A 25189-nucleotide genomic window follows, 5' to 3' on the forward strand; every position below is an offset into this window, starting at 1 on the left:
CTAAAGCAATCATGTTTGCCCCCCCTCAGCCAATGCCCCCCCCCATAATTTCATCTCAAGCTCCGCCACTGCTGGTGGGGCTTATCGCGGACGGGGCAAGGGTTGGGGCGGCGCGGTGGTGGAGAGGCCATCAGTGCAACCGAAGCGTATGCGCAAAAAAAAAAGTGAAACCAAAGGGACAGTAAATGAGTGAGGTGTGAATGGGGTTTGGGCGGTAACCGCCAAACGTAGTGCATGGCAGCTTCACTGTTTATCCTAGAGATTAGTCGCTGGGCCGTGCCTCTGCTTCTTTCCATTGGCATCGGTCGTGTGTGAAATTATGGAAAGAAACGACCGTAGAAGTGCGCCGATGCGTACTGCCTTGTCCCCCTTGCCCGGCGCCGTCCGTAGTGCCGCATGCGCTTACACGAATAAGCAGCGGGCAGCCAGCAGGGCCGGCGTGGCAGCATGTGACTGACCGCCCACCACATTTTTACACTGAATCCTTGTACCGCCAGCCGTGCCTACCCTACCCCCCATGACCATGAGCAGCAAATCACCACGCCTGTCTGCCATGCCCATGGGTGACGGCGCATGTTCCAGCACAGTGCCCCGACCATGCGGCCGGTGCGACAAGTCATCCACCACACGATGAATTTCAGGACCAACAGACCAAAACACATTTCATCTACATACATATAACATATATTCCTCGGTGATATATTAGTCCAAGATCACCACCTTCTACTAGCAAAAACCCAGCTTTCCCTTCCATCCACGATTCAACCTGGAGCTGCTGCTCCATTTCTCTCCTTGTCACAGACTTACAGGTAGTACAACAGAGGCGGCAAAATACCGAAATCTAACCATGTAACTGGGAAAGGAACAACAGCCTGCGTTTAGCTGTCTGTCTAGCCCATGTAGCCGCCGCTGCGGTAGCGCAGCCCGCTCTGCTCGTAGGCCACCGCGTCGCAGTGGTTCACCGGCTTGATCTCCACGGCGCGGCGCGCGCTGTCCACCTCCTGCACCGCCCCGAAGACGATCTCGTTCGTCGCCTCGCAGCTCGGCTCGTAGAACGTCTGCGGCCCCAGGGAGTACTGCCTGTTGTGCTGCAGGTACTGCTGGTGATGCACCTGCTGTTGCTGCTGTTGCTGCTGCTGAGGCGATTCTCCGTTGTTCCAGCCGTTGTATGGGGCCCGGCCCTGCCGGATGTGGTGGATCTTCTCCGGCTCCTTGGACATGAAAGCGTAGTTCTTGCGAGGGGTCGGTGTCCTCGTGTCCACCACCGGAGGCGTCTCATCACGCGGGATGGCGTAGCTTTCTTGCACTGGCCAGGGGCTTGCTCTGCCCTGCTGGTATTGGTGGACGTTTGGGCGCTTCTTCCTGGAAAATGCTGCACCGACGATCTCTGCAACGGATGATTTTGCTCCTCCGATTAGCTTGCCGAGTGAGGTGAAGAACCCCTCTTCGACTTCTTGTTTCTCGGATTCGTCCTCGTTTGGGATTAGCGGGGGTCGAAGGGAAGGCTTTAGCGGCTTCTGAATCTGGTATGGAGGGATGCTTGCGATGCTGGCTTTCATTGGAGTCTGGAGTTCCTGCAAGATAATTTACATTCAAGCCAATGCTGTGGTCAAATTTACTGCAACAAGATCCCTGTCAAAACCCAACTACTGCACAAAAAGAAAATGCAAATAACATGACACCTATTTTCAAATTTAGGAGAAGGATAGCATAAACCTACACAGTTGTGTTAGGTTTTGAAAATATTTCATACTGGATTATCCTTCCAGAATAAACAAATTGGACCTTTATGCATAAATTTCACATGCCCCACCTAGTTAATCGGAAGCAGCTTCTGATTAAGACTGGGCAATTCAATACATATGTTTCCATTCCGAATTACGTTAACTGGTTAACTGGTCCGCTAGGTAGCACTGTGAACTTCCTGATAATAAGTTATTTTACCCAGCAATTTCAACTAGAATGCTGTACTGGTGTACTAGCTATCCAACAATCCGGTAACTGTGGGCTATGTGCGGGCATAGTAAAGAAGTTGGCTGGGGCCAATGAATGATGGACATCAGTACCAGGAGTGACAAAAGACTGATGGCAACATATTCATGTGCTGGCCTGCCGGGGTACAGCAGGCCCATGGTCCATTGTAGCCCTTGCCTTATTTGCTAACTCTGCCAATCTGGCAGTCAAGTTACATGATGTTTTTCCTCACAAAAAAAGAAAAGAAATAGTAAGCACTTACATCTTCTGTTGATACCATCCCTAAAACCCGGCGTTGGAGCAATGCAAGCATGTAGCCGAAGAAAGCAGCAGCAAGAAGCAGTGCTACTCCTGTAAGAATACAATCTATGTAGTTAGCTACACGGTACAAATGTTAAAAAGCTAACTCGGGAAGAAATAGTATGTGTCGACAACAAGTTATTCAGGGCATATAATAAATTGCACAATGCATACCTAGAGGAAAACCAGCTTCATACTGGTACACACAGTCATCAAAGTTGAGCTGAATCTCCCGAATAGCTTGATTTCCTCTGTCAATCACCAAAAGGGAGCAGCTACTGGCAATGTAACGGACTTCAAAATCAGTAGAGAATTTTGCATCATCACTTGGTCCATCAACATGCCCTCCTCTGCTTGATTTCCCACCAGCAATAGTTGTAACTCCTAAATGACACAACGCAATACATCAAGTACTTCTTTTATAATAAATTAGACAAGAAGAAACATGCATAGGGATGGCAGAGCATTTAGGTTAAATTTTACTGCAAAGAAACAAAGTTAATTTGAAGATGGTGATATAATTATGCATGTTAAAAGAATTCAACTGTCAGGCTTCTGATTAAGTTAGATGAATGGGTAAATTTGGGGCACACAAGTAACAATGCAAGACGGCATTATCGTATTAACAGTACCAAGTAGAAGTGTTATGCAGGCAATGTTGTGATGCAATAGATTAACTAGAGCAACTTAATCAAGTTAAAAAGCAGAGATGTTTCATTTTAAATTCTTATATGCAGCTTTAGAACATTATAATGTTCCGGGAATAGATTGGTTTGAATTCAAAAGAGCAGTATTCTCTCATTTTTTTGTCTCACAGTTGTGCTCTGCAAATCAGAAGTGATGTGTGTATAGAGCTTCAAGAAGTTTTAAAAACATGTTCCATTTTGGTCATCACAATGACTTTCGGAGATCACCCTAAGCAAATTTACATAGGCTTTGTTATATTGGTTTACACTTTTCATCCTTCCAAATTCAATTTTGGATGCAGGTGCCAGTTACTAAATACATGTAGGAAAAGTCCAAGAAATCCAAAAGGCAGACATAGGATGCTCAGGGAACAGACAAAACCATGTGCATATACCCCACAAGACATTTTAGCTTACCTGTATCACTGATCTTTCTAACAGCCATGTTCATAGCATCAGCCACATATATGTTACCCCTGCCGTCCACCGTAAATCCCTTTGGATGGTTCATCTTCGCCTCTCGCAGCCTCCCATCAATATGACCAGGAATTCCTTCTGGTGAACCAGCAACAAGCTTTGGTCTGCTATCTGCATTTGTTCATATCAGGACCACAAGATGAAACCAGGGTTAATATAGCCCAAAATCATCTGTTGCTGAACATGGATAGCCATGTCATCATCACCTTATGGAAAATGTAGAAAAAGAAAAGGTAGATCACAAAACAGGGTAAAGCTGTATAGGACAATCATCTTAAGTCAGGATATCATCATGCCAACTTGTCCTTGCCAATGCTATAAATTAATAAATTATATCATCAACTTGAAGAGATTAACATGAACCCCGCAAAAAAAAAAGTTTTTAAAATAACCCCAAGTGCATCGAACACCTTACAAATTATAGACCCAATTGCCCACTTTTACATGTGCAAATTACTTCTTCAAATGAAACAAACCAGGCAATAAGAACAGATGAAAAACGTCGCAATTTCGCACGGCTAACTAACAAATACATCGCAATCAAGAGATAGGCCAGAGCAGAATTCATGACTCCAACCAACCCACAGCATCAGCAGTTCAACACCAACCCTGACCAATCACTTGGCGTGCATCTGATTAGCAGAATCCCACTAGGCACTAACTAGATACTCCAAATTTAGGGAGCACTAGAAAGAAAAGAGAAGGGGGCTCACATCGGGACAGCGGCAGCGCGATCCGGTAGATGTTGCTGTTCATGGAATCCATGACGAGCAGCTCGCCACCCTGGGTGACCTCCACGGCGTACGGCTCGATCCCCAGCTTGCTGCCGTCGAAGACCGTCTCCACGGTGTAGCCGCCCTCGTACTTGACCATGGATTTGGCTGCACTCGCTGCTCCCCACACAGAGAAACCAACATTGTTTGAGGAAAACCACGATTCAAGAAACCTGGAAAGCGCGCAGGCGAAGAGAGGGATTCCAGCAGTCACCTGTCTTGACCGTCGATTTGAGCGACCACAGCCGCTTCAACACCGCCGACGCCGCATTGGAGAGGAAGCCGCTCACCACCTCTGCGACGGCAACCAAGAAAACTCGTCAGGGCCGAACCAAATCAAGAAACGCGGAAGGGGGAGAGAGAGCGAGAACCCGGGCTCACTTGCGGGGTACGACGCCGCGGACGCCGGAGGGGCGAAGGCGCCGAGCAGGAGCGCGGCCACGAGCAGCGCCGCGACGCCTCCCCTTGCGGCACCCATTGGGCTAGCACCACGGCGCGCAGTCCCTGAACCCCTGACAGCGCGAAGCCAAGAAGCGGGGAAGGGGAAGGTTGTACCGGCGGTGGAGTTCAGTGGGAGCGGGAGGCGGCTATTTGGGGAGGACAAAAGTCTCAGATCGAGGAGGGGAATGGGGGGAAACGCCCAAGAATCCGAGCTTTTCTTGCGGGAAGGGGCCGGAGGAGAGAGAGATTAAAAAGGGGGAGAAAGGGACAAGAGAGGCGCTGTTTCGCCTGGCTGCTGCTGCTGCTGGCTGACACTCTCCGGTCGCCTTCTTGCGCCTTCTTCGCTCTACGGAATTTTTCGGCTGGGGTTTTGGGGGTAGGGGGAGAGGAGGGGAGGATGTGACGGTGACGAGAGAGAGAAAGAGGGGCGTTCACGTGCAGAGGGGGTGGTGATGTAGGTGGTGTTCATCCGTCATTTCGGCGTCCCCTTTAAAACCCCTCGCCGCCTTTTCACCAGAGGAATCTGGGGAAAGAAACGAGCTTTTTGTTTAGGGACTCGCTAAATCTCCACCGAATATGAAGAGTTGAATCAAGCCTTTTTAAAAAAATCAAGTGCTAATCATGCTTGAATGCATATATGCCCTCCGCACCCAACTCTCTATTGGGCATTTTAAAAAAAATGTCTATTTGAGGGTAACTTTTATGGAAACGCGGGTTATGGCTCCTATATGCATTGTATCTTAACTCGTATCATATGCATTAGATGTGTATTTATATACGCTTATTCGATGGCTTGTATCTTCAAAAAATCTTTCATTTAATGATTTTTTACGCGAGAAAGATCATGAGTTGCCTTGGATTCGGTGCTAGGAGGCCTTGGATATACCTTGGAGGGTAACTTTTACGGAAACGCTTGTCGGGGTCATCGTGCATATCTTCATGGCCTCGCGTTGCAATTTTGGATACTCTTAATTTATACGTTAGAACCATGCCACTAAGCATGTGACGCTCGTCTGTGGGCCACACCCAAACGTTTTAACATCCCACTGGATAACGTCAAAGCGTTAAATTAAGCTTTTTTTTAACTCGAGTGCTAGTCATGCTAAGATGCGTATATGCCCTCGACACCTAATTGTGTCTTGGAGGAGAACTTCCATGGAAATGCAGGTTAAGGTTGTCCGATGTATTTCATCTTAAGTCGTAGCGTATGCATTACATCTGTATTTTGATACGCTTATCCAATGGCTTGCATCAAAAAAATCTTCATTTACTTGAGAAAAATACGAGTTACCATGGATTCGATACTGAGGAGCCCTTGGATATATATTAGAGGGCAACTTTTATGTATCGCTCGTCAGGGTCACGTTGCATATCTTCTTGGATTCGGTGCTACGAGCCCCTGGATATATCTTAGGGGGCAACTTCTAAGTAAACGCTTGTCACAGTCACATTACATATCTTCTTGGTCCTGGCGTTTCAATTTTGGATACTCTTACTTTACATGTTAGAGCCACAACACCGAGCATGTGACGCATGTGGACCACACCAGAACCCTCCAACATCCTACTGGATAGCGGCAAAGCCAAGCACTCCAATTGGGTCACTCCTCCAAGATAGCGCCTCCAAGGAGGCATCAAACACGCCATTGACATCTGGTCTAGCAAACTAGATATGGATTTTCACCCAAAGGATGAGACCTCAACGATCGGAGGGTGGTCGGGATCTTCATGGTGATGCCATCAAGATGGGAACGACGTGGAAGAGCATCGACATAGTCTAGAAAGACTTTCGTCCGGAGCGCCACAACCATCATCAGGTTGCCACAAGGATAGCTAGCCCTCCGTGCCACCAAACCTTATATGCCACCAGAGAGCCAACAACCTCACCCGGACCACCACTAGCAATGCACCATCGCATACGCTCCTAGTACACTCCACCAAGACCATAATGCATTGGAGCCACCGCTCTAGCTTCCGCGCATTGACACCCACATGTTTAGATCCAAGTGTGAAGGGCCCATCTGATGCCAACATAGGCATGCCGCTTGCCGTCGTGCCTCCGGCACGGTAAAAGCAACCATGACTAGCAATGTTACACCTTCGTGGCCCATGAATTGTCTGGTTGGTTTGCCTGGTTTCCTTCTGCTCACGTGGTTCTGAGTGGGAGTACTCGGTTCCGGTGGTTCATCAAATTCTCAACGGCTTAGCGACCAAGACATTTGTCTAGCGTACACCTGCATGTGATGCGGTAGACGATGGGACATGAGGCAACACGTCTGCACTAGCATAGCTGTACTAAGCTTGCCCACGACGAATGTAGGACGGGAACAAACAGTAGCCACTGTCGATGACAAACCGACAGGGCTCACCTGTTTTCAACCGGTGAGCCGCATGAACGTCGACGCTCAGCCAGGCTGATCCACTAACCATTAGAATAAACACAACCCAAAGCCAAAACGAAGGAAACAATGTGTCTTGCGGTGCCACGATAAAAGGAAAAACACATCAAACAGTAGAGAACGCAAGCACGAACAATGGACCAAAAGGGACTACCCACCCCAAACATAAACGGTGCGACAACTGATGACGAATAACACGCTTCTTGATGCCCCGAGAATAGGGTAGGATGCACATACATGCGAGAAGGAAGAGCTCGGGGATGTGTTTGACCTCACCGGTAGGGACGGGTGAAGAGCCCTCACGAGTAGCCAGAGACGTGAACCAAAGTGAGACGGAGGCCATTGCACGTGGCGTCCAATGCGTGGCATAAAACATTGAATTTATATGAAAACACAACCACCTTAAGAAAAAAGTCAAACAGCCCATGATGCATGCCAGGTCCTACAAACGCAACGCTGGCTATCCGACCTTTTGTTGTTTTGACTCCTGGCCGGATGGCCCAACATCATGACCCCTAGCCGAATGGCCCTCTTCGACCACTCAACATGCACAAGCCCGGCTCGCACAAGCAAAACAACCCGGTGCGGCGGCGAGCGACACTGATAGGCGGACTTGGCATCGCCCAGCATGCGAGGGGCTTCGCATGAGTGTGATATCCCACAAGTGTAGGGGTCAATTCTATATCTTTTTGATAAGTAAGAGTATCGATCCCACGAGGAGCTGAAGGAAATGGTAAGTGGCAAAATAGCAAGGATTTACTGCAAGTACTAAAAGGTGTAAGGTTATTGTGTTTTGTGATGGTAATGGAGCAGTGGAACATGATTAATAAAAAGTAATGGAGTGCAACAAGTGGCCCAATCCTTAAGAATTCTAAGGGCAAGCCGTCTGTGTTACTTATGATGATCAAACGTTCTTGAGGATGGCAGGATATTTGCATAGTTGTCAACCCCATATATGATTGCATTTATTATTATTGTTTAATCAGTGTTATAGGGCTATACCTAATACAATGTGATGCAAAACCATTAACTCACACATACTAATGATTGTGCTCCTAGAAAGTAACACAAATACTAAGATTGGTTCTAGTAAACATCCAACCATAGTCACAACTTCCTCTAGGGTCCGTACTTACCCCTCATGTCATAACTCGTCAAATTGGGAAACCGTAATTTCTCTCACTCCGGCCTCCAAGACTAAACTTATTATGACACAATGCTCTCCTTAGGCCCTTAAAGCTGATGTATTATGCAGTTGATGTTCGCATAACACCACTAAAGAATTAGACTACAACATGATTACGGTTTCATATATATATATATATATATATATATATATATATATATATATATATATATATATATATATATATATATATATATGAAACTTGACAACTAACTTTCTCCTATATCCTCAAGAACACAAGGGAATTAACTACTCACAACATATCACATAATTGTGAACATATTCATCATGCTGATGATAATTGTAACAATATGAAAGCAATGATCTTTCACCAATAAAACACAAGACATCAACTACCAATACATCAATTAACACCAACAAGTGGTACCGGTAATCAGAACACAATCAATTGTATGGAAGTTGATGAGATGGGAATGGGGTGATGTTGTTGATGATGGAGATAGCGGGTAAGACTTGGATGAAGATGTTCCCCTTGACACACTGGGGTTGGTGATTATGATTGCTTCAAATTCCCCCGGCCAGAGGTCAGATTTGGCCAAAAATAGCCTTCTAGAGGAAGAACTGGGTTTCTGCCTCGTAGCGGTGGCGGGAATATCAACGGAACATGTATACATCAAATAACCTCAGGAGAGACACTAAAAGGCTTGGGAGCACCAGGGTGATAAGAACCACTTCTATTATGGAGCAAGCAAGAGTACTAGAAGCCGAATAACCAAAAGTTGGACTAATCCATTCATTTCACATGGGAGGAGCCTGATACGTCCATTTTGCATCATGCTTTTATATCAATATTTATTGCATTATGGGCTGTTATTACACATTATATATCAATACTTATGGCTATTCTCTCTTATTTTATAAGGTTTACCATGAAGAGTGGGAATGCCGGCAGCTGGAATTCTGGCCGGAAAAGGAGCAAACATTGGAAACCTATTATGCACTGCTCCAAAAGTCCTGAAACTCCACGAAACTTATTTTTGGAATTAATAAGAATTATTGAGCGGAAGAAATACCTCACAGGGCCCACACCCTGACCAGGAGGGTGGGGGGCGCGCCCACCCCTACTGGGCGCGCCCCTGTCTCCTGGACTCCCTAGTGGCCCTCCGGTGTCCATCTTCTACTATATGAAGGCTTTTACCCTGGAAAATATCATGGGCAAGCTTACGGGACGAAACTCCGCCTCCACGAGGCGGAACCTTGGCGGAACCAATCTAGAGCTCCGGCAGAGCTGTTCTGTCAGGGACACTTCCCTCCGGGAGGGGGAAATCATCACCAACGATCCTCCCATCGGGAGAGGGTTAATCTCCATCAACATCTTCACCAGCACCATCTCCTCTCAAACCCTAGTTCATCTCTTGTATCCAATCTTGTATCCAAAACCACAAATTGGTACCTGTGGGTTGCTAGTAGTGTTGATTACTCCTTGTAGTTGATGCTTATTGGTTTACTTGGTGGAAGATCATATGTTCAGATCCTTAATGCATATTATTACTCATCTGATTATGAACATGAATATGCTTTGTGAGTAGTTACATTTGTTTCTAAGGACATGGGTGAAGTCTTGCTATTAGTAGTCATGTGAATTTGGTATTCGTTCGACATTTTGATGAGATGTATGTTGTCTTTCCTCTAGTGGTGTTATGTGAACGTCGACTACATGACACTTCACCATTCTTTGGGCCTAGAGGAAGGCACTGGGAAGTAATAGGTAGATGATGGGTTGCTAGAGTGACAGAAGCTTAAACCATAGTTTATGCGTTGCTTTGTAAGGGGCTGATTTGGATCCATATGTTTAATGTTGTGGTTAGGCTTACCTTAATACTTATTTTGTAGTTGCGGATGCTTGCAATAGGGGTTAATCATAAGTGGGATGCTTGTCCAAGTAAGGGAAGTACCCAAGCACCGGTCCACCCACATATCAAATTATCAAAGTACCGAACGCGAATCATATGAATGTGATGAAACTAGCTTGATGATAATTCCCATGTGTCCTCGGGAGCGCTTTTCTCATTATAAGAAATTGTCCAGGCTTGTCCTTTGCTACAAAAAGGATTCGGCCACCTTGCTGCACCTTATTTACTTTTATTGCTTGTTACTCATTACAATTTATCTTATCACAAAACTATCTATTACCTACAATTTCAGTGCTTGCAGAGAAAACCTTACTGAAAACCGCTTATCGTTTCCTTCTGCTCCTCGTTGGGTTCGACACTCTTACTTATCGAAAGGACTACAATAGATCCCCTACACTTGTGGGTCATCAAGACTCTTTTCTGGCGCCGTTGCCGGGGAGTGTAGCGCTTTTGGTGAGTGGAACTTGGTAAGGAAACATTTATATAGTGTGCTGAAATTTTCTGTTACTTGTTACTATGGAAACTAATCCTTTGAGGGGCTTTTTCGGGGCATCTTCGCCCCGACCAATAGAGCAAAGAGTTGCTCCTCAAACTACTGAACCTACTGAAAATGTTTACTTTGAGATTCCTTCGGGTATGATAGAGAAACTGCTAGCTAATCCATTTGCAGGAGATGGAACATTGCATCCCGATTTACACCTTATCTTTGTGGATGAAGTTTGTGGATTATTTAAGCTTGCAGGTATTCCCGATGATATTGTCAAAAGGAAGGTCTTCCCTTTATCTTTGAAGGGAGATGCATTGACATGGTATAGGCTATGTGATGATACGGGATCCTGGAATTATAAACGATTGAAGTTGGAATTTCACCAGAAGTTCTATCATATACATCTTGTTCATCGTGGTCGTAATTAGATATATAATTTCCGGCCTCACGAAGGATAAAGCATCGCTCAAGATTGGGGGGGGGGCTTAAGTCAATGTTATATTCATGCACCAATCATGAGCTCTCCAGAGAAATGATTATTCAAAAATTTTATGCCCATCTTTCTCTCAATGATCACAACATGCTCGATACTTCCTGTGCTGGTTCTTATATGCTGAAGACTATTGAATTCAAATGGCACTTATTGGAAAGAATTAAACGCAACTCTGAAGATTGGGGTTCCGACGATGGTAAGCAGTCAGGTATGACACCTAAGTTTGATTGTGTTAAATCTTTTATGGATACCGATGCTTTCGTGGATTTAGCGCTAAATATGGACTTGACTCTGAGATAGTAGCTTCTTTCTGTGAATCTTTTGCTGCTCATGTTGATCTCCCTAAGGAGAAGTGGTTTAAATATAATCCTCCCATTGAAGTAAAAGTAGTTGCACCTATTATAGTTGAAGAAAAGACTATTACTTATAATGATCCTATTGTTCCTACTACTTATGTTGAGAAACCACCTTTTCCTGTTAGAATGAAGGATCATGCTTTCAACTGTTGTTTGTAAGAGTAATACTAGAACTTATACACCCGCTGAGCAAATTAAAGTTGAACCTAGTATTGCTATGGTTAAAGATCTCTTGGATGATGATATAGATGGGCATGTTATTTATTTCTGTGATGAAGCTGCTAATATTGCAAAACCAGATGCTAAGATACATAGACCCGTTGTAGGCATGCCTGTTATTTCTGTTAAAATAGGAGATCATTGTTATCATGGCTTATGTGATATGGGTGTTAGTGCTAGTGCAATACCCTGTGACTTATATAAAAAAAATTATGCACGATATTACACCCGCTGAGTTGGAAGATACTGATGTTACTATTAAGCTTGCCAATAGGGACACCATTAAGCCAGTTGGGATTGTTAGAGATGTTGAAGTCTTCTGTGGGAAGTATAAATATCCTGCTGATTTTCTTGTTCTAGGTTCCCCACAAGATAACTTTTGTCCCATTATATTTGGTAGACCCTTCTTGAACATTGTTAATGCTAAGATTGATTGCGAAAAGGATGTTGTTACGATTTGCTTGGACGATATGACTCATGAGTTTAATTTCGCTAAATTTCGTAGACAACCCCGTGATAAAGAATTACCTAGTAAAGATGAAATAATTGGTCTTGCTTCTATTGCCGTACCTCCTACTGATCTGTTAGAACAATATTTGCTAGACCATGGAAATGATATGTTTATGAATGAAACAAGGGACATAGATGAAGTATTCCTTCAGCAGGTTCCTATCTTGAAACACAACTTACCTGTTGAAATCCTAGGGGATCCTCCTCCACCCAAGGGTGATCCCGTGTTTGAGCTTAAACCATTACCTGATAATCTTAAATATGCTTATCTTGATGAAAAGAAGATATATCCTGTTATTATTAGTGCTAACCTTTTAGAGCAGGAAGAGGAAATATTATTGAAAACTCTGAAGAAGCACCGTGCTGCTATTGGATATACTCTGGATGATCTTAAGGGCATTAGTCCTACTTTATGCCAACACAAAATTAAAGTGGAAAAAGATGCCAAACCAGTCGGAGATCCTCAATGAAGATTAAATCCTAAGATGAAAGAAGTGGTAAGAAATGAGATACTAAAGCTCCTTGAGGCGGGTATAATTTATCCCGTTGCTGATAGTGAATGGGTAAGCCCTGTCCATTGTGTCCCTAAAAAGGGAGGTATTACTATTGTTCCTAATGATAAAGATGAATTGATTCCACAAAGAATTATTATAGGTTATAGGATGGTAATTGATTTCCGTAAATTAAATAAAGCTACTAAGAAAGATCATTACCCTTTACCTTTTATTGATCAAATGCTAGAAAGACTATCCAAACATACACATTTCTGCTTTCTAGATGGTTATTCTGGTTTCTCTCAAATACCTGTGTTAGTGGAAGATCAATCAAAAACTACTTTTACTTGCCCTTTCGGTACTTTTGCTTATAGACGTATGCCTTTTGGTTTATGTAATGCACCTGCTACCTTTCAAATATGCATGATGGCTATATTCTCTGACTTTTGTGAAAAGATTTGTGAGGTATTGATGGATGATTTATCCGTTTACGGATCCACCTTTGATGATTGCTTGATCAACCTTGATCGAGTTCTGTAGAGATGCGAAGACACTAGTCTTGTCTTGAATTGGGAAAAGTGCCACTTTATGGTTAATGAAGGCATTGTCTTGGGGCACAAGACCTTCGAGAGAGGCATTGAAGTTGATAAAGCTAAAGTCGATGCTATTGAAAAGATGCCATGTCCCAAGGACATAAAAGGTATAAGAAGTTTCCTTGGTCATGCCGGTTTTTATAGGAGGTTCATTAAGGACTTTTCTAAAATCTCTAGGCCTCTGACTAATTTATTGCAAAAAGATATTCCTTTTGTCTTTGATGATGATTGTGTAGAAGCATTTGAAATACTTAAGAAAGCTTTGATCACTGCACCTATTGTTCAGCCACCTGATTGGAATTTACCTTTTGAAATTATGTGTGATGCTAGTGATTATGCTGTAGGTGTTGTTCTAGGGCAAAGAGTTGATAAGAAATTGAATGTTATCTAGTATGCTAGTAAGACTCTTGATACTGCCCAAAGAAATTATGATACTACTGAAAAAGAATTCTTAGCAGTTGTGTTTGCATGTGATAAGTTTAAACCTTATATTGTTGATTCCAAAGTTACTATTCACAATGATCATGCTGCTATTAAATATCTTATGGAAAAGAAAGATGCTAAGCTTAGACTCATTAGATGGGTTCTCTTGCTCCAAGAATTTGATTTGCATATTATTGATAGAAAGGGAGCTGAGAACCCCGTTGCAGACAACTTGTCTAGGTTAGAGAATGTTCTTGATGACCCACTGCCTATTGATGATAGCTTTCCTAATGAACAATTAGTGGTCATTAATGCTTCTCGTACTGATCCTTGGTATGCTGATTATGCTAATTACATTGTTGCTAAATTCGTACCACCTAGTTTCACATACCAACAAAAGAAAAAGTTATTTTATGATTTAAGACATTACTTCTGGGATGACACACACCTTTATAAAGGAGTAGATGGTGTTATTATATGTTGTGTACCTGAGCATGAACAGGAACAGATCTTACGCAAGTGTCACTCTGAATCATATGGAGGACACCATGCTGGAGACAGAACTGCACATAAGGTATTGCAATCCGGTTTTTATTGGCCTACTCTCTTCAAAGATGCTCGTAAGTTTGTTTTGTCTTGTGATGAATGTCAAAGAATTGGTAATATTAGTAGACGTCAAGAAATGCCTATGAACTATTCTCTTGTTATTGAACCATTTGATGTTTGGGGCTTTGATTATATGGGACCTTTTCCTGCCTCTAATGGTTACACACATATTTTAGTTGCTGTTAATTATGTTACTAAGTGGGTAGAAGCTATTACAACTAGTAGTGCTGATCATAACACTTCTATTAAAATGCTTAAATAAGTTATTTTTCCGAGGTTTGGAGTCCCTAGATATCTTATGACTGATGGTGGTTCACATTTTATTCATGGTGCTTTCCGTAAGATGCTTGCTAAGTATGATGTTAATCATATAATTGCATCTCCTTATCACCCACAGTCTAGTGGTCAAGTAGAGTTGAGAAATAGAGAACTCAAATTAATTTTACAAAAGACTGTGAATACATCTAGAAAGAATTGGTCCAAGAAACTTGATGATGCACTTTGGGCCTATAGAACTGCATACAAAAATCCTATGGGCATGTCTCCATATAAAATGGTTTATGGAAAAGCTTGTCATTTACCTCTAGAACTTGAACATAAAGCATATTGGGCTATCAAAGAGCTCAACTATGACTTCAAACTTGCCGGTGAGAAGAGGTTGTTTGATATTAGCTCACTTGATGAATGGAAAACCCAAGCCTGTGAGAATGCCAAGCTATTCAAAGAAAAAGTCAAACGCTGGCATGACAAAAGGATTCAAAAGCATGAGTTTAATGTAGGAGATTATGTGTTATTATTCAACTTTCGTTTAAGATTTTTTGCAGGAAAACTTCTCTCTAAATGGGAAGGTCCTTACGTTACCGAGGAGGTCTATCGTTCGGGTGCCATAAAAATCAACAACTTTGAAGGCACAAGTCCAAGAGTAGTGAACGGTCAGAGGATTAAACATTATATCTCAGGTAATCCTATAAATGTTGAAACTAATATTATTGAAACCGTAACCCCGGAGGAATACATAAGGAACACTTTCCAGAATGTTCCAGACTCTAAAAAGGAATAGGTATATGGTACGGTAAGTAAACCGACTCCAAAACAATTCTATTGGCAATTTTTATCAGTTTTGGAATATTTAAGAATTTTAGGAAGAAAGAAGTAGTCCGGGAAGGATACGAGGCCTCCACGAGGGTGGAGGGCGCGCCCACCCTTACTAGGCGCGCCCCCTGTCTCGTGGCCACCTCGTGTACCTCCTGGACTCTGTTTTCTTGCATGTTACGTATTCTGGTCGGTAAAAATTCATTATATAATCTCTCGAAAGTTTTGACTATCATATCACGCAAAAATCCTCTGTTTTTGTTTCGAGTTGTCCCTGTTGCAGATTTAGAGCAAGATGTCTTCTCAAGAGTCAGTCGGGGAGAGTCGGGTGTCTCACCCGACACTAGGTCCAGGAGCAAAAAGCGATGCTTATCACTTTGGACCATCAACGGAGGATGAGACGGAGGCCGACTTGAAAAGGATAGATGCCATGGAGGAAGATCAAGAAGTCACCTCCCGCTTTCAAGCAGGATTCATAATGGGGGAACTACAGAGCTCGGCTGTTCCAAATTCGGCCATCCCTTCCAATGCTAAATTTCTTTCTTATGAAAATATGAAAAAGAGTGTTACTTGTTCTCCAGAAGCTATGCAGCACCCTTGGGTAAAAGGAGATTTAGCAATAGCAGCCAAGCTCCGCAAGGAAAATATGAACCTCAAGCAACAAGTCAATAAGCTCGAGGAGGAGAATCGTATCCTGAGGGGAATTCTCGCCAAAAAGATCACAACACCAACTTTGAAGAAGGAGACATAATCACATGGGTATGGGCACTCCCCTTGGCAACTGCCAAGCTTGGGGGAGGTGCCCCGGTATCGTATCAACATCACACTCCTATCTTTACCGTTTTATTTAGTTCGATCCTTTTTAGTAGTGTATTGATCTAGTAGATTGAAGTTTTGATATCAAGTAGTTTTGAGTTTTGCGTTGTGATCTCTTTATGTAATAGAGTCCGTGAGCTATCTATAATAAAGATTAGTGTTGAGTCAAGGGCTTTGCTATCTTGCTATGATCGTGAGAAAAAACAGAAAGAATAAAAAGAATAAAAGAGTTCATATTGATCTTATGGATAGTAATGACTTCACACATAGAAAGTATGAGGCATAAAAGTTGTTGAGAGTTGATAAACGTAGTTTTGGTCATCATTGCAATTAATAGGAAGTAATAAGGAAAGGGAGGTTTCACATATAAATATACTATCTTGGACATCTTTTATGATTGTGAGCACTCATTAAGTATGACATGCTAAAAGAATCGACATTGGACAAGGAAGACAACATAATGGTTTATGTTTTCTCACATCTCAATTAAAGTATATTGTCATTGATCTTCCGAACATGTTGAGCTTGCCTTTCCCCCTCATGCTAGCCAAATTCCTAGCACCAAGTAGAGATACTACTTGTGCTTCCAAATATCCTTAAACCCAGTCTTGCCATGAGAGTCCACCATATCTACCTATGGATTGAGTAAGATCCTTCAAGTAAGTTGTCATCGGTGCAGGCAATAACTGCTCTCTAAATATGCATGACTTATTAGTGCAGAGAAAATAAGCTTTATACGATCTTGTTATGAAAGCAATAAAAGCGACGGACTGCATAATAAAGGTCCATACACAAGTGGAAATATAAAGTGATGTTCTTTCGTACTAATATTTTGTGTATCCAACCCTAAAAGCGCATGACAACCTTTGCTTCCCTCTGCAAAGGGCCTCTCTTTTACTTTATGTTTTTACTTTGTGCTTGAGTCAAGGTGATCTTCACCTTTTCCTTTTTCATTTTTATCCTTTGGCAAGCTCCTTGTGTTTGAAAGATCATGATATATATATATATCCAATTGGATGTTCGTTAGCATGGACTATTATTGTTGACATCACCTAAAGGTGAATACATTGGAGGCAACACAATAAGCCCCTATCTTTCTCAGTGTCTGGCTGAAACTCCATAACCACAAGTATTGCGTGAGTGTTAGCAATTGTAGAAGACTACATGATAGTTGAGTATGTTGACTTGCTGAAAAGCTCTATTCTTGACTCTTTCTGATGTTATTATAAATTGCAATTGCTTCAATGACTGAGATTATAGTTTGTTAGCTTTCAATGAAGTTTCTGAACCATACTTGACATTGTGAATTGATTGTTACTTGAGCATAAGAAGTCATATGACAAAACCTATTTATGTTGTTGTTATAAGAATAATCATGATGCCCTCATGTCCGTATTTTATTTTTATCAACACCTCTATCTCTATAACATGTGGACATATTTTTTGATTTCGGCTTCCGCTTGAGGACAAGCGAGGTCTAAGCTTGGGGGAGTTGATACGTCCATTTTGCATCATGCTTTTATATCAATATTTATTGCATTATGGGCTATTATTACACATCATATATCAATACTTATGGCTATTCTCTCTCATTTTATAAGGTTTACCATGAAGAGGGGGAATGCCGGCAGCTGGAATTCTGGCCGGAAAAGGAGCAAACATTGGAAACCTATTCTGCACTGCTTCAAAAGTCCTGAAACTCCACAAAACTTATTTTTGGAATTAATAAGAATTATTGAGCGGAAGAAATACCTCAGGGGGCCCACACCCTGGCCAGGAGGGTGGGGAGCGCGCCCACCCCTACTGGGCGCGCCCCTGTCTCTTGGGCCCCCTAGTGGCCCTCTGGTGTCCATCTGCTATATGAAGGCTTTTACCCTGAAAAAATCGTGGGCAAGCTTACGGGACGAAACTCCGCCGCCACGAGGCGGAACCTTGGCGGAACCAATCTAGAGCTCCGGCAGAGCGGTTCTGCCGGGGACACTTCCCTCCGGGAGGGGGAAATCATCACCAACGATCCTCCCATCGGGAGAGGGTCAATCTCCATCAACATCTTCACCAGCACCATCTCCTCTCAAAACCCTAGTTCATCTCTTGTATCCAATCTTGTATCCAAAACCACAAATTGGTACCTGTGGGTTGCTAGCAGTGTTGAGTACTCCTTGTAGTTGATGCTTATTGGTTTACTTGGTGGAAGATCATATGTTTAGATCCTTAATGCATATTATTACTCATATGATTATGAACATGAATATGCTTTGTGAGTAGTTACATTTGTTCCTGAGGACTTAGGTGAAGTCTTGCTATTAGTAGTCATGTGAATTTGGTATTCGTTCGATATTTTGATGAGATGTATGTTGTCTTTCCTCTAGTGGTGTTATGTGAACGTCGACTACATGACACTTCACCATTCTTTGGGCCTAGAGGAAGGCATTGGGAAGTAATAAGTAGATGATGGGTTATTAGAGTGATAGAAGCTTAAACCCTAGTTTATGTGTTGCTTCGTAAGGGGCTGATTTGGATCCATATGTTTAATGTTGTGGTTAGGTTTACCTTAATACTTATTTTGTAGTTGCGGATGCTTGCAATAGGGGTTAATCATAAGTGGGATGCTTGTCCAAGTAAGGGCAGTACCCAAGCACCGGTCCACCCACATATACAATTATCAAAGTACCGAACGCGAATCATATGAATGTGATGAAACTAGCTTGACGATAATTCCCATGTGTCCTCAGGAGCGCTTTTCTCATTATAAGAAATTGTCCAGGCTTTTCCTTTGCTACAAAAAGGATTGGGCCACCTTGCTGCACCTTATTTACTTTTATTGCTTGTTACTCATTACAATTTATCTTATCACAAAACTATCTATTACCTACAATTTCAGTGCTTGCAGAGAAAACCTTACTGAAAACCGCTTATCATTTCCTTCTGCTCCTCGTTGGGTTCGACACTCTTACTTATCGAAAGGACTACGATAGATCCCCTACACTTGTGGGTCATCAGAGCCTGCCTAGAGTTTATCCATAAGAGAATCTCAATCAAAACTCCAAACAAGCTCAGGGCTGCTGATCATGTAGTATACTAGGGGTGGCCCATATGCTGGGAGGCTTGTGGATTGGCCGGCCTTAGGGGCGAGGAATCCAAGATGCGATAAGGGCCCTTTGCTCTATGAGAGGCCTGACTTCTGGAAAGCTCTTCGTCTTGGCGTGCAAGCTAAGGACCCCTTGGTCGATTGGGGCTTAAGTCAGTTAGGAGTCATGTAACCCTAGGCCTCGTTCATCTGTATAAGGCGAGGTGCTACCTCCCGAGCTTGCGTTGGTTTTCCCTTGAAGAGGAAAGGGTGATGCAACAAAGTAGCATAAATATTTCCCTCAGTTTTGAGAACCAAGGTATCAATCCAGTAGGAGACGACGCACAAGTCACCAAACACCTCCACAAACAATTAAGAACTTGCAACCAACACGATAAAGGGGTTGTCAATCCCTTCACTGTCACTTGCAAAAGTGAGATCTGATAGAGATAGATAAATGGTAAAGTAAATATTTTTGGTATTTTTGGTTTATAGATTGGAAAGTAAAGATTGCAAAATAGTAGATCGGAAACTAGACAGATGTAAGCGAGATTCAGTAATATGGAAAAGAGATTCAATATAACGGAAAAGAGACCCGGGGGCCATAGGTTTCACTAGTGGCTTCTCTCAAGATAGCATATATTACGGTGGGTGAACAAATTAGGCCGAGCAATTGATAGAAGAGCGCATAATTATGATGACATCTAAGGCAATGATCATGAACATAGGAATCACGTCTGTGTCAAGTAGACCGACTCCTGCATGCATCTACTACTATTACTCCACACATCGACCGCTATCCAGCATGCATGTAGAGTATTAAGTTCATAAAGAATAGAGTAGCACATTAAGCAAGATGACATGATGTAGAGGAATTAACTCAAGCAATATGATGAAAACCCCATCTTGTTATCCTTGATGGCAACAATACAATACGTGCCTTGCTGCCCCTTCTGTCACTGGGAAAGGACACCACAAGATTGAACCCAAAGCTAAGCACTTCTCCCATTGCAAGAAAGATCAATCTAGTAGGCCAAACTAAACCGATAATTCAAAGAGACTTGCAAAGATATCAAATCATGCATATAATAATTCAGAGAAGAACCAAATAATATTCATAGAAAATCTTGTTCAGAAATCCACAATTCATCGGATCTCGGCAAACACACCGCAAAAGAGTATTACATCGAATAGATCTCCAAGAACATCAAGGAGAACATGGTATTGAGAATCAAAGAGAGAGAAGAAGCCATCTAGCTAATAACTATGGACCCGAAGGTTTATGGTAAACTACTCACGCTTCATCAGAGAGGTAATGGTGTTGATGTAGAAGCCCTCCATGATCAAATCCCCCTTCGGCAAGTCGCCGGAAAAGGCCCCAAGATGGGATCTCACGAGTACAAAAGGTTGCGGTGGTGGAAAAGTGGTTTCGTGGTTCCCCTGATGTTTTTAGGGTATAAGAGTATATGTAGGTGAAGGAACTAGGTCAAGGGAGCTACGAGGGTCCCACAAGGGTGGGGGACGCGCCTACCCCCCCTTGGCGCGCCCTCCTGCCTCGTGGCTTCCTCGTTGTGTCTCGGACTTCATCTCCAAGTCTTCTGTTTTGCTTTCGATCCAAGAAAGATCATCGTGAAGGTTTCATCCCATTTGGACTCCGTTTGGTATTCCTTTTCTACAAAACTCTAAAATAGGCAGAAAAAAGAAACTGGCACTGGGCCCTCGGTTAATAGGTTAGTCCCAAAAATAATATAAAATAGCATATTAATGCCCATTAAACATCCAAAACAGATAATATAATAGCATGGAACAATAAAAAAATATAGATACGTTGGATATGTATCAAGCATCCCCAAGCTTAATTCATGCTCGTCCTCGAGTAGGTAAATGATAAAAACGGAATTTTTGATGTGGAATGCTACCTAACATATTTATCCATGTAATTTTCTTTATTGTCGCATGAATGTTTAGATCTGAAAGTTTCAAGACAAAAGTTTAATATTGACACAAAAACAATAATACTTCAAGCATACTAACAAAGCAATCATGTCTTCTCAAAATAACATGGCCAAAGAAAGCTAACAAAATCATATAGTCTGGCTATGCTCTATCTTCATCACACAAAAATATTTAAATCATGCACAACCCCAGTTTCAGCCAAGTAATTGTTTCAACTTTAGTATTTTCAAACTTTTTCAATCTTCAGGCAATACATGAGCGTGAGCCATGGACATAACACTATAGGTGGAATAGAATGGTGGTTGTGGAGAACACAAAAAGGAGAATATAGTCTCACATCAACTAGGCGTATCAACGGGCTATGGAGATGCCCATCAATAGGTATCAATGTGAGTGAGTAGGGATTGCCATGCAACGGATGCACTAGAGCTATAAGTGTATGAAAGCTCAAAAAGAAACTAAGTGGGTGTGCATCCAACTTGCTTGCTCACGAAGACCTAGGACATTTTGAGGAAGCCCATCATTGGATATACAAGCCAAGTTCTATAATGAAAATTTCCCACTAGCATATGAAAGTGACAACATAGGAGACTCTCTATCATGAAGATCATGGTGCTACTTTGAAGCACAAGTGTGGAAAAAGGATAGTAACATTGCCTCTTCTCTCTTTTTATCTCATTTTTTTATTTGGGCCTTCTTTTTTTATGGCCTCTTTTTTTTCATCCGGAGTCTCATCCTGACTTGTGGGGGAATCATAGTCTCCATCATCCTTTCCTCACATGGGACAATGCTCTAATAATGAAGATCATCACACTTTTATTTACTTACAACTAAATATTTAGAACAAAATATGACTCTATGTGAATGCCTCCGGCGGTGTACCGGGATGTGCAATGATTCAAGAGTGACATGTATGAAAAAATTATGAACGGTGGCTTTGCCACAAATACGATGTCAACTACATGATCATGCAAAGCAATATGACAATGATGGAGCGTGTCATAATAAACGGAATGATGGAAAGTTGCATGGCAATATATCTCAGAATGGCTATGGAAATGCCATAGTAGGTAGGTATGGTGGCTGTTTTGAGGAAGGTATATGGTGGGTGAATGGTACCGGTGAAAGTTGCATGACACAAGAGAGGCTAGCAATGGTGGAAGGGTGAGAGTGCGTATAATCCATGGGCTCAACATTAGTCATAAAGAACTCACATACTTATTGCAAAAATCTACAAGTCATCAAAACAAAGTACTACATGCATGCTCCTAGGGGAAGGGTTGGTAGGAGTTAACCATCGCGCGATCCCGACCTCCACTCATAAGGAAGACAATCAATAAATAAATAATGCTCCAACTTCATCACATAACGGTTCACCATACGTGCATGCTACGGGAATCACAAACTTTAACACAAGTATCTCTCAAATTCACAACTACTCTACTAGCATGACTCTAATATCACCATCTTCATATCTCAAAATAATCGTAAAGAATCAAACTTCTCATATTATTCAATGCACTTCATATGAAAGTTTTTATTATACCCATCTTGGATGCCAATCATATTAAGACTAATTTTATAACCTAAGCAAATTACCATGCTGTTCTAAAAGACTCTCAAAGTAATATAAGTGAAGCATGAGAGTTCAACAATTTCTATAAAATAAAACCACCGTTGTGCTCTAAAAAGATATAAGTGAAGCACTAGTGCAATATTGTCTAGCTCAAAAGATATAAGTGAAACACATAGAGTATTCTAACAAATCACGAATCATGTGTGTCTCTCCCAAAAGGTGTGTACAGCAAGGATGACTGTGTTAAACTAAAAAGCAAAGACTCAAATCATACAAGACGCTCCAAGCAAAACACATATCATGTGGTGAATAAAAATATAGCCTCAAGTAAAGTTACCGATAGACGAAGACGAAAGAGGGGATGCCTTCCGGGGCATCCCCAAGCTTAGGCTTTTGGTTGTCCTTGAATTTTACCTTGGGGTGCCTTGGGCATCCCCAATCTTAGGCTCTTGCCACTATTTATTCCAAAGTCCATCAAATCCTTACCCAAAACTTGAAAACTTCACAACACAAAACTTCAACAGAAAATCTCATGAGCTCCGTTAGTATAAGAAAATAAATCACCACTTTAAGATATTGTTGTGAACTCATTCTTTATTTATATTGGTGTAAAACCTACTGTATTCCAACTTCTCTATGGTTCATACCCCCCGATACTACTCATAGATTCATCAAAATAAGCAAACAACACGCGAAAAACAGAATCTGTCAAAAACAGAACAGTGTGTAGTAATCTATAACTCTCGAATACTTCTGTAACTCAAAAAATTCTGAAATAAATTGGTGGACGTGAGGAATTTGTCTATTAATCTTGTGCAAAAATAATCAACCTAAAAGCCCTCTTTTATAAAAAAAAATTAGAGCTAATCTCGTGAGCGCAAAGTTTCTGTTTTTACAGCAAGATCGCATTGACTTTCACCCAAATCTTCCCAAAGGTTTTACTTGGCACAAACACTAATTAAAACTTAAAACCACATCTAACCATAGGATAGATGAATTATTTATTACTAAACAGGAGCAAAAAGTAAAGAACAAAAGTAAAATTGGGTTGCCTCGCAACAAGCGCTATCGTTTAACGCCCCTAGCTAGGCATAAAAACACGAATAGATCTAGGTATTGCCGTAATAATGATAGGTAAATCTCGAAAAATCATCTCATACTCCCTACATACAGCAGCAAGTTTTATTTGTGGCAAGCAAAAGTAATCAAAAGGGGTTAAATTTAATGGGACAAAAGTCCCCAAGATCAAGCTCGGGAGGAATTGGTTCCCCCTTTGGCCCTTCATATTGTACAACCAATTCATCATTATAAGCGTTCTTTTGGAAAAAAGTCACGAGCCTTTGTTCAAGAGGAAAACCTGACCCGTTGTTCTGAATAGCAAAATTATCATTAAGTTCAGAAATCCTATCAACTGGAACATCGGTAGGAACCCTTTTCTAAGATTTTCATTATAAGCAATATGGTCTCAGGATCATAAATGCATCATGTCTTCTTGGTTAAAGAGAATTGCTTCTATGGGAGGACGACCGACATCCACCCTATAATGCGCCAAAATTTCATTGGCCTCTTTTATTATAAATCTAAACTCATGTGCTAGAAAGATGGTAGTTGCTCGCTTAACAGAAGAATGCTCGATATTGGAAAACTCTAGAAAAATCCTTTGTATACAAGGATGCATATGAATAAATTGTCTTTCAAGTTCGACTACGAGCAAAGATATAGCGTCCGCAAGACTACTAGTTTTATGGAGAATAGACCCACCCATAGTGGGTAAAGCACCAGCACAAGTAACGAAATCTTGAATCACCCCTCTTCCAATAATATTACCACTACCAATGCAAAACTTTTTAGTGTGCAGAATAGTAGGTTCTACATGAGGATTATCAAAAGCATCAAAGTTTCCCCCATCGTTACTATTATCTTTTTCAACGATAACCTCCTCAGTTTCAGACATGATGGCAACAAACCAAACTAACAAATGAGCACACAAGAAACAAGCGAAAAGAGACGAGTAGAAGAGGGGCGAAGAAAAGGCAAAGGTTTTCGAAAATCGTTTTAGAAGTGGGGGAGAGGAAAATGAGAGGCGAATGGCTAATAATGTAATGCAAGGGAGAAGATTTTATGATGGGTACTTGGTATGGCTTGACTTGACATAGATCTCTCCGACAACGGCGCCAGAAATCCTTCTTTCCACCTCTTGAGCTTGCGTTGGTTTCCCTTGAAGACGAAAGGATGATGTAGCAAAGTAGCATAAGTATTTCCCTCAGTTTTGAGAACCAAGGTATCAATCCAGTAGGAGACGACGCACAAGTCACCAAACACCTCCACAAACAATTAAGAACTTGCAACCAACACGATAAAGGGGTTGTCAATCCCTTCACGGTCACTTGCA

The 25189-nt window shown here is 42.0% G+C and overlaps 1 protein-coding gene across 1 annotated transcript; it reads right to left on the bottom strand.

The window, feature by feature from the left end:
* Positions 1-649: 649 nt before the first annotated feature.
* On the bottom strand, positions 650-5085 carry LOC119323301. The gene is made up of 7 exons (XM_037596913.1): positions 4592-5085; positions 4425-4505; positions 4151-4327; positions 3378-3548; positions 2449-2658; positions 2237-2325; positions 650-1574 (listed from the first exon to the last, which is right to left on the bottom strand). Exons 1-7 carry the CDS (start codon positions 4686-4688, stop codon positions 891-893), a joined length of 1509 nt encoding a protein of 502 aa, XP_037452810.1. The 5' UTR covers positions 4689-5085; the 3' UTR covers positions 650-890.
* Positions 5086-25189: the final 20104 nt, after the last annotated feature.

The sequence above is a fragment of the Triticum dicoccoides genome, chromosome 6B (genome assembly GCF_002162155.2).
Source record: "Triticum dicoccoides isolate Atlit2015 ecotype Zavitan chromosome 6B, WEW_v2.0, whole genome shotgun sequence".
Taxonomy (NCBI): domain Eukaryota; kingdom Viridiplantae; phylum Streptophyta; class Magnoliopsida; order Poales; family Poaceae; genus Triticum; species Triticum dicoccoides.